Source organism: Temnothorax longispinosus, chromosome 9, assembly GCF_030848805.1.
Source record: "Temnothorax longispinosus isolate EJ_2023e chromosome 9, Tlon_JGU_v1, whole genome shotgun sequence".
NCBI classification, from domain to species: Eukaryota; Metazoa; Arthropoda; class Insecta; order Hymenoptera; family Formicidae; genus Temnothorax; species Temnothorax longispinosus.
The window spans coordinates 4187631-4197930 of NC_092366.1; the positions used below are offsets into that span (position 1 = coordinate 4187631).

Consider the following 10300-nt stretch of genomic DNA (forward strand, 5'->3'; position numbering starts at 1 on the left):
TTTGGGATCGCAAATTTTAACAAATATACTTTTTCTCTTTTGAGAATTTCTTGCATTTATTTTACATTTATATTCGCACATTCTGCGATATAAATCCTGCACTTCTAAAAATATATAATCTTTGTTCCTTCAACTTATTCCCTTTTTCTTCACATTTTTCACACACAAGTTGTGATTATTAAAAATAATTACTTTACAGATATGTGAATAACAGGAATGTATTTGTACATTCAATGTATTATGCCCTTGTAAATTATATTATGTCGCTGTACATATCTAAATGCATCGTCGAGCATGTTTCTGCTGTCATTCTAGCCCCGTCAGTTTAACCCTGAATCTTTTCCTGCAGCAGCTTCTCAAGCTTGCGCACGTCAATGGCGAATTTGCGAATGCCTTCGCTTAACTTATCGGTCGCCATTTGGTCTTCGTTTAAAAGCCATCTAAATTCGGCCTCGTCCAAGCTAATCTTTTGAAGGTCACACTTCTTCGCCGATTCCACACTCAGTACCTTGTGCACGGGCTCGTCGCTCTCCTCCAATTCTTCCAATAACTTAGGACTTATAGTAAGGAAATCACAGCCGGCGAGTTCCCTAATTTCACCTAATTATCAAAATATTTAAATCAAAAGAATAGCAACGTTAGCTGAATAATGATATTTATGTTATTTATATATATTTATTTTTATCCCGTACTTTATAATCTATATTTAAATAATAATTTGTATCATAAAACTATAAAATATTATATATGAATCATGATACTTACCGACGTTTCTGAACGAGGCACCCATCACGACCGTTTTGTAATCAAACTTCTTATAATAATTGTAAATTTGCGTTACAGAAACAACGCCAGGGTCCTCCTTTGCTTTATAAGACTTTTTATCTGTATTTGCCACGTACCTAAACAAGATTCCTTATCTTTACGCTTGCACAAATTTATAAACAAATGAGATTGTGACACTCACCAGTCGAGAATTCGTCCAACGAACGGCGAAATGAGAGTAACTCCAGCCTCCGCGCAAGCAACGGCCTGACCAAAGGAGAACAGCAGCGTCAGATTGCAATGAATTCCATATTCTTCCTCCAATTCTCTAAAAAAGATTTATCGATGATTAACGAGGCATGTTCATTAATTAAATATAGGATGCGTATTTTAATTTAATTTCTTATTTACTTCGCCGCTTGGATGCCTTCCCAGGTCGACGCAAGCTTAATCAAGACGCGTTCCTTGCTCACTCCGAGCTCTTCGTACAGAGCGATCAATCTTTTCGCCTTCTCGATACTGGCTTCCTTATTGAAGGACAATCTGGCGTCCACTTCTGTGGAAACTCTCCCGGGTATTATATTTAAGATCTCTTTACCGAAGAAAACACAGGTGATATCGAGGGCTGCTTCAACTTGCTCGGCCAAAGTACTGAAAAAGAGAGAAGCTCTACGTTAAACAATATTTAAATTATCATGTATAATTTTTAATATTGTGCTTATTTAATCTTGACAACATCGCAAGAAGACTAATATAGATTTAACAGTATAAGTTAATCACGTCATAATAAATATACTTACGACCCGGACTGTTTGCCGCATTCCACGGCCTTCTCAATTAAATGAGCGTACTTCTTTTGATTAGCGGCAGCGAGAATCAACGAAGGATTCGTTGTTGCGTCTGTGGGCTTAAATTGCTCCATAGCTGTAAGAAGAATAATAATAATATAATACCGTTAATATAATGAACGTTAATATTAATGCTCATCATTTGCAATGTTCGTGATTATTTCCATTTTATTTTATTTCGATTACTCTACATTTATATGTTCGTTATTATTTGACAATTAAACAATTTGTTCAATTGCTTTCGCTCGATACGCCTCTATCAAGGATAGGAGTGATAAATATTCTATTCTTAGAGGTCAACAAGCCGGGGTCGCGATATTTCGTATGTGCACTGATATCCGTGTCTTATTATCAGTTGCACAGATACGTAGATCTGTCCAACATCGTTCGATTTTTCGAACACGATCTATCGGAGGATATCCGCCGTGAAATTGCGATAACAATTTCTCAAATTCGAAAGGAATAAATTAAGCTCGCGTGTTACGTGTTAAAGTGAAGGCAAGAATGCGTTATCGTTAATCAAGTCATCGCGCGTTAATCAAATCAATACGCCGCGTTATCGTCACTACAACGAAGCGTGGACAACTCAGGCGTTAGAAAAACTCCTTTAGTTTCAAGATAGCGCATCAGCATATGCACGCGTGTATTATTAATGAGCTACTTTTAATCAAAATTACGTTGACAAAAATGTGTATATATATATATATATATATATATATATATATATATATATATAAGGTGTTCTAAAAGTCGCGCAAGTTTTAATATTTAATAGTAGCAATATTTAATAATAGTGCGCCGGGATAACGAATGACGCTCGAGTTGGGCAACAAGATAAAAAAATATCCTAAAAGTTTTAATGTTTAAAAGTATAGTAATATTTAATAGTGTTTTTAATATTCAATAATAGCGCAAAGATAATGACGCACGAGTTGGACTGTAAGATAAAAAAATATCCTAAAAGTGGCGCAAGTTTTAATATTTTAATAGTATAAATGCCAAGATAATGAATGACGCTCGAGTTGACCAAGAAGATTAAAACAATTTCGGCGAATCGTACAATAAAACACAACAATAGCGATATTTTAAGATAATCGATCGGCACATCGATACTCTTCGTAACGATTGTGTGATCTTCTATTTTACATATATAAGCACAATCGTGTATTGTTTCTATGACTGTTTCTTTCTTTCGGAACGAGAATTGTTAAATACATTAAAAACTAATAATTTCGAAAATAGAAATTATTATATCACCCCTTCTTAGTAGACGCGATTATTTCATATCGCGTAAATGATATCAAAATATATATGTACAAGAAAACACGGATGAAGAAATCTCTCGTATATCTTCAAAAATAATCAAGTTGAAAGAAGAAAAAAAAAACGAAAACCTTGTAATCATTCATGGTTCGAACAAAATCACGTGGTTCGACGCGCTCGAGAAAAAAAGTGCAAGCGTAGCAAGACCCCCCCCTCTTTCCCCGACCCCCCGGCGCTTTGCCAACCCCCTCCCTTCCCGCCGACGTGACCGTCGTCGGCGGTCGGGTATCCGCCGTCGCCACCGAGATCGAATTCGAATTTCAACGGGTTTTACCTTGAAAGTCGCCGGTGTCGGCGACCACCGTGGTGAGGTCCTTCAGCTGGTTCAACGAGCTCATGATCTTCGTCTTCTTCGACTGAGGCTCGCTCATGGTCGCCGTAGGTATTTATGCTCGCGCGCGCCTCGAAGATGAGAAACTGAACTTTCGGGTGTCTCACTCGCGCGGGTGCTCCGTAAGCACTGATATCTCATCGTGTGTCGTATGACGACTCCGTCGTACGCGGCGATTGGCCGTTCGATAGAGAGTTTCCGGAGCGGGTTCCGAAAGACTCGCGCCACCGACACGTTCAATCGGCACGCTCGGGGGAAAGGGTCTCGTCGAATGACGTCGAATGAAATCCGCGATTCCGCGGCCGAACCTCGGCGATAGGCCGCGGCCAACCGCTCGGCAAACTCGCGCGAAAGTCAAGAGTGCGCGCGCGATACGAAGCGATTGTTAAACCCGGAACTTGAGATAAAATAAAAAACAGCAATTGTTCGATTATAACCGATTTGCACGAACGCGAAAATAAATGACAAACTCCACAAGCGTCCCATTAGTGTAACTGAATTCGATTGATAAGTCAATTAAAAAAAATTGATCTAGTTATGTGATCGTAAAGTATCGTAAAATAATTATTAAAATATAAAAAAATAGCGTTAAAGTATTTTGAATGTGACGTGAAACTTAACGGCATAATTTCACCAGACATTTTTTAGATTTTATCTTCATACGGTAGTTGGAAGTATAGTTTTATTGATTTATTTTATAGTTTTATATTTATTTACCTCGTGATTACTTAGCAAATATTTTAAAAGTTGGAAGAAGCTTGTTTTCTGGAAAAAAAGATACTGTTTTATACGAGGAAATTCTCATAAAAACTGTATTTATTAAAATCTATTTAAATTAAGTACATAGTGCGAGTATAGTTACTTACTGGCCTATAAATACATTTTTGATCAAACGTACAGAAATGCGTCTTGAAGCTATATAAAAATAAATTCGAATAGTGTCATCGTGTTTCTATCTATAACGAACAGGTAAAACTATTACGGTGCGTAATTTCGTTTTATCTCTATATGTTACGTTTAACATGTTACTATTCTTAACTTCTTGATTTCGAGATTATCACAAGGTAATTCAGAATCAGAGTCGGATATAAGAACACGATTGCGCTTCGTGATTCTTTCGTATGTACAACGTAACGATTCTCTCGTACCTTTTCAGAAGACTCATGACCGATTATTTTTTTCAAAAATAGCATTTGCTAGATCTCTATAAATATAATTTCTTTCTATTTGAATGCATTAATCGTTTTCATTAATGCATTTAAATTGCTTCTACTTTTGATAAGTATTTAAAAGTCCGTATCAATTTAATATATTAGTCAATAAGAATTTGAGGAAAACTTATGAAATCGAGTATTACTTCGTTGAAAATAATCTCGTACTTCCCCTACTATCAGACTTTCTCAGCGGACGTATGCTTATCGAGGGCCGCGGGTTTCGGCTGATGGCTGTAGAGGAAAATCGAACAGATGACGAGGAACGCGCCCAGAGTAAACTGGAACGACAGATGAAAGTCGAACAGATAAATGGAAGCTATGCAGGAAATTATGATAGCCAGGGACGTGGCGAATCCTTTCAGTATGTTGTCAGCGTATTTGACTACCATGGCTACGATCAGTCCACCACCCGCTTGCAGGACCACCAGGTAGCAAATGAACAGGTCGTAGCCGAAGAAGAAGCCCTGCTTGCGCATGACATTACCGTCGTGTAGAAAACATGTGCCTAGGCCGAACGGTATGGACAACACGCTCAGTTGCACGTTTCGCATCCACACGGAAATGTCAGAGCCCTTGAGTATCTTCTCGAAGTAAATTCCCGCGAAGCCAGACAGGAAACACGCGCTTAAAGCGGCGGAAAAACCCAGCCAATGGTTTTGTTCGATGCCCGAGGGTAACGGCGCTTTCACACTTTGCGCCAATTGTACCAGGACCACTCCGACGACCAAGAGCACGAGAGCACCCCACTGGGTAGAGTGTAAAGATCTACGTAATATCGTCACTGCGAAGAAGGCCGTCGTCAAAATTTTCAACTGATAGGTCACCTGAAGAATATAACATTCATTTCAAATACTGTGTCGTTATAAAGTTGTTGTACATTAATCAATATCTGTTAATTTGTGCTAATTGGTATTCTTCTGCATTTTTCAGAACGAGACAAAACATTTAGCAAGACTGTCTTACCTGATGTGTGGCTGCATCCAAATTGGATGCAGAAACATAAAGTAAATTGTTCTGAATAATGTACAGAAGGGATGGCACACAAACTTTCAAGGTGTCGATAGGTTGCTTCACGATTGTCATATGTAATGCTTTGTAAAATTTCTCAAAGCTTCCCTCTTCGATATATACTAGTACAAGGCAGGTAAGCAACTTGACTGCTTCAGCCATCACAACAGCTAGGAAATAAAAGTGATATTGTTATCTTTATTACATTGAATGTAATAAAGATTTTCTGTGTTAAGATACTGACGATATTAGTAATACTGATTGTATTATTTGTAACGCAGTTTATATTTACCGGTGGAAGAGAGGAACATATCCCCTGCTCTGGTACGGGAATATCGCATGCTGAGGCCAACCATGGCATTTTGAAGCGTGAGAGTAACCAAGCTCACGTACTTCAATGTTTGTCCAGTTCCTGTAACGTACACATGTATGTCAGAGCGTCGTTCATAAATATTCATTACGGTATACATAATATTAATTATATACTGACTTTGCGAAGTCTTGTTCATGTTGGTAAGGTCCGTTGAACTTCTTTAAGATAACTTGTAGTAGGTATTGTTTCATAAGCTACATTTTTCCTAGAATCATAAGAAGTGCATGTTAATTTTCCATTTAAAAAATATTTCATTATCTTTCTTTCCTCTGCCTGTCACATACGTATAACGGTCAGTTTCTAGTCTAAAGCCATGAATAGAAGAAAGAAAAATGTGTAATACATCTAGGTATAGAATATTAACTACTTTTGAGCTATAAAATTAATTGGCAAGAATGAAAGTGATGATAAACAATTATGTGATTCATAATCTGCAGAAGAAAACTGATAAGAGACAACAGAGTATTTCGCAATATAGGGGTGTCACATATGTTTCACAACACAGAATGTTGTCGTCAGTTTACAAAATACATTATCGGATAAAGATAATTAAAATAGAAATTATTTTTTAATTATACACTGCATTTATTTGTATACATGTCATATTGACATTTGGCACTGTGACAACCAGTCGTGCGAGTTTTGACAAACTAGTCGAAAAATCAAGAGGATCGTCTTGAAGGATCCAGTAAGGAAATGTTAAAAAGCTATAACGCGTAAAGTGGAGCAGCTGATTAGCTTTCGAAATAATACTTATCAAAGGTATGCACCTTTCCCGGAATTTTTGTACACGTTGAACTGACACGTTGAACATTCGTACTTCTCAAGAATGCCTAGTTATTTTCCTGTCGACGTCACCGTCGATTGGCCTTGCCCTCGTTGTTTCCTGTTTCATTCCCTAACCTATTCGAAACTATTCTTCGAGCTCAAGGAGAATAATCGACTGTGATTGGTCAATTTCTTAATCAACGGTTACGGCTATTATAAACCAACCCTAAAAATCGAGCAACGCGATTGGTCGAAATCTTATAGCGAATTTGGGCGCTTGCACTAGTGCACACTGAGTGCGCACTAAAGGCCATTGCACGTAACAAAGTTTTAGTCATAATCGTAAAGCCCCGGACACACAAATCGACGTAAGACGTAAATCGTAAGGAAATCCACTAATCAGAGTCGACTATTCCCCTCTTCTTCCCTCTTAAAGAGGGGAATAGTCGACTCTGATTGGTGGATTTTCTTACGATTTACGTCTTACGTCTTCCGTCGATTTGTGTGTGAAGGCCTTAAGGCCGTAAGAAAATAGACCAATCACAGTCGATTATTCTCCTCGAGCTCGAAGAATAATCGAGTGTGATTGGTCTATTTTCTTACGGCCTTACGATTATGACTAAGAGCCACCGCACAAGACTCTCGTATGGTCACGTAGCGTAACGTAACGTGAGTCAACGCACAAAAAACGTATCGGTTAGCGCCTCCGCACAAGCTCTCGTATGGTAACGTAACGTAGATCAACGCACAAGAAACGTATAATATAACGCCGTAACGGCCGTAACCAATACGTTTCTTGTGCGTTGGCTCACGTTATGTTACGCTACGTGACCATACGAGAGTCTTGTGCGGTGGCTCTACTTTGTTACGTGCAATGGCCTTAAGGCTTGTTCTTAATCAATTTTATTATATTTACAGATCATCTTAAATACTTCTTAAGGTGAAATTTCATGGGCAGTGAAAAGTAGCAGCAGATCGTACTGATTGGCTACAAAATAGAGAAGTTCTAGGAACTCGAGAACTTCTCTATTTTATAGCCAATCAGTACAATCTGCTGCTGCTTTTCACTGCCCATGAAATTTCACCTTTAATCTATAAAATGATTTGTACATACAGCATCCACATAGATATTACAGATCCATATAGATATTACAGATTGTTTTATCGGCTAAAAAATTTTTAAATGTGTACTTAAGCGACTTTAAATATAAGACAAATCAACAAATCAACGTAGCGTGTTGATAAGACGACACTCAACAGTTGTATCTGCTGAACGCGGCCAATAAAAAATCAAAATCCACTATGTACATACAGAGGCCCGATTCTCTAACGACAAAAACGTATGCGTAAACTCTGTTCTAACAGAAAAGCTGCAAGCTTATTGGCTAAAAATTGCAGCCTTTCTGTTAGAACAGAGTTTGCGAGCGAGCAGCAACCAATCAGCGAGGCGAAATTTTCTACGCCACTGCTGATATCACTTCGCTGATTGGGTTGCTGCTCGCTGCTTGACGCTTGAAGCGTCCTGTCTGAATCCAGCTTTACGTGGTATTCGAGTATAGTTGGTGTATCTCTCTATAGTTTGAGTCACAGAAGTGGAAAGGAACATATTTTTGTTAACCTCACATTTTATATCAAATATTTTATTATTGTGACTATTGTGAGAGAAGAAAAATATAGCAAACATGTCTATGGTGATTACTTATAGTTTTATGTCACATAACCGATAATATTACATTTCGATTGTTTAATATATAATCTTCTTACATCTCAATTCTTAACTTTTATATTTTATTTTAACCTCCATAATTCGTTATTAATATTTAGTACAATTTTACGTTTCTGAAATTACTTAATTAAACATCAGAAATGTGATAGAAATAAGAATGCATCAAGAAATGTATGGAATAGTACATAATTACGTTGTCATTAGTATTAATATATTAATCATTGTTATGTAATTTTTTTTTCATAGCGACCTGATGATCACCGAAGGAAATGGAACCGCGAGGAATATGAGAGGATAGCACTTCAAAGACTCCAAGATGAGATTGCGGAGGAAGACTTAGGGATTCCCAAGCAGCCAGCAGTTAAAAGGGAATTGTTGAAGCAAAGAGATTACAAAGTTGATCTCGAATCTAAACTAGGAAAGAGTGTGGTCATCAATAAAAATACGCCCTCGTCGCAAACCGGAGGGTAAAATTCAGTTTCCCAGTTATCTTCTAAAGAATACAAAATACACAACACGTGTATAATTATATTAATAAATAGCATATAAAATAATTAGATAGTGTACAATAAAATTGTTCTATATATTCTATTTTTACGCAAAAAATCTCTAATTGATTAGACTAATGACTAATTGTTATATATTTTTTTTCATAGGTACTACTGCAATGTTTGCGACTGTGTTGTCAAAGATTCAATCAATTTCTTGGACCATATCAATGGGACAAAACGTAAGTTTGAATATTTCAAAAATTATAATAGAATATATAATGAATTATAATAAAATATTTTTATTTTAATTATTACTTTTAATTTTGTTCATCAGATCAACGTAATCTGGGCATGTCCATGAAGATAGAGCGATCTTCATTGGAGCAAGTTAAGGCCAGATTTGCGCAAAACAAAAAGAAGCTCGAGGAAAAAAAGAAAGATTATGATTTGGAGCAACGAGTAAAAGAACTGAAGGAAGAGGTTTGTTTTTTTTCCCTCTAAGATCGTGTTTTAAGCTTTTTTCCGTTCAATTTATTAACAAAGTTATTTCTATTATCTATAGGAAGAAAAAATCAAAGAGTACAGAAAGGAGAAGCGAAAGGATAAAAAGAGAAAGATTGAGGAACTCAACGAGGATGATGCAGGACCTTCCGACGAGATGGCCGCGATCATGGGATTCTCTGGATTTGGCTCGAAAAAAAAGTGATTTTGACAAAGAAAATATTGTTTCTTTGACGAAGATCGTGGCTGATACGATCTGAAGACTTAATAGAAACGAATAAGTGTGATGAACAGTCTTAATTCCAACTATAATTGGAATTCAAGGGGGCAATTTGTGAATATATGTTTATGGTATATTTTTCATTTTTCTATCATTGTTACAAGAGTTTCGTATTTTAAAGCGAGAAAGAAAACTCAATTGCAAATCCGATCAACGTGATCATAACAGATCACATGAGCTTAAATGTTAACTTAAGTAAGATTAATTAAAATTAATTAAGATTATTTGATTACAAATTCATAATGTAAATAATTTAAGTACATTTTTGAAATAACTCTATAATATTTTTGACGAGTTTTTTCACTGCGAAAGTGCAGGACTTTATGATTAGCTAATGCCGAAAGAAAATGTGTCGTGCGTGTAGAAATAAATTTACGAATTACTGCACATAAAATTTAACAACCGATATTTTCCTTATTATCCTATTTAAATCGCGTGTCATTATCTTGATGCTTTTACAGAAAACTTTTGGTGGATATTTTTTGTTTGTTTTAATTCCGTTGATAAAAATAGTCATATCAGGTTGAAAAGAATACGACCGAATGTTTATTAATATTCTTGTCGTGATCAGTCTATTTATAGTGTTTTACCGATAAATTTTCTGCGTGTGTAATGAACGTACTACACTGATAGAGCATTAAATCAAGACTGAGGAAAAGTTAGTTAAAGAAA

The 10300-nt window shown here is 36.5% G+C and overlaps 3 protein-coding genes across 6 annotated transcripts; 1 reads left to right on the top strand and 2 right to left on the bottom strand.

The window, feature by feature from the left end:
* Positions 1-202: 202 nt before the first annotated feature.
* Positions 203-3405, bottom strand: Taldo (transaldolase). The gene is made up of 6 exons (XM_071789123.1): positions 3211-3405; positions 1566-1689; positions 1177-1416; positions 968-1093; positions 766-902; positions 203-600 (listed from the first exon to the last, which is right to left on the bottom strand). Exons 1-6 carry the CDS (start codon positions 3305-3307, stop codon positions 326-328), a joined length of 999 nt encoding a protein of 332 aa, XP_071645224.1. The 5' UTR covers positions 3308-3405; the 3' UTR covers positions 203-325.
* Positions 3406-4065: 660 nt separating this feature from the next.
* Ugalt (UDP-galactose transporter) lies at positions 4066-6847 on the bottom strand. Of its 4 annotated transcripts, none has more exons than XM_071789118.1 (5): positions 6633-6847; positions 5980-6067; positions 5782-5901; positions 5445-5659; positions 4066-5305 (listed from the first exon to the last, which is right to left on the bottom strand). In XM_071789118.1, exons 2-5 carry the CDS (start codon positions 5996-5998, stop codon positions 4658-4660), a joined length of 1002 nt encoding a protein of 333 aa, XP_071645219.1. In that variant the 5' UTR covers positions 5999-6067; positions 6633-6847; the 3' UTR covers positions 4066-4657. The 4 variants fall into 4 exon arrangements, with proteins under 4 accessions (XP_071645219.1, XP_071645220.1, XP_071645222.1 ...); XM_071789119.1 differs by lacking the exon at positions 6633-6847 and adding an exon at positions 6441-6620; XM_071789121.1 differs by lacking the exon at positions 6633-6847 and adding an exon at positions 6460-6613.
* A 1319-nt stretch (positions 6848-8166) lies between these two features.
* LOC139819554 (zinc finger matrin-type protein 2) lies at positions 8167-10300 on the top strand. Its single transcript, XM_071788995.1, has 5 exons — positions 8167-8321; positions 8603-8823; positions 9013-9086; positions 9182-9327; positions 9410-10300. Exons 1-5 carry the CDS (start codon positions 8313-8315, stop codon positions 9551-9553), a joined length of 594 nt encoding a protein of 197 aa, XP_071645096.1. The 5' UTR covers positions 8167-8312; the 3' UTR covers positions 9554-10300.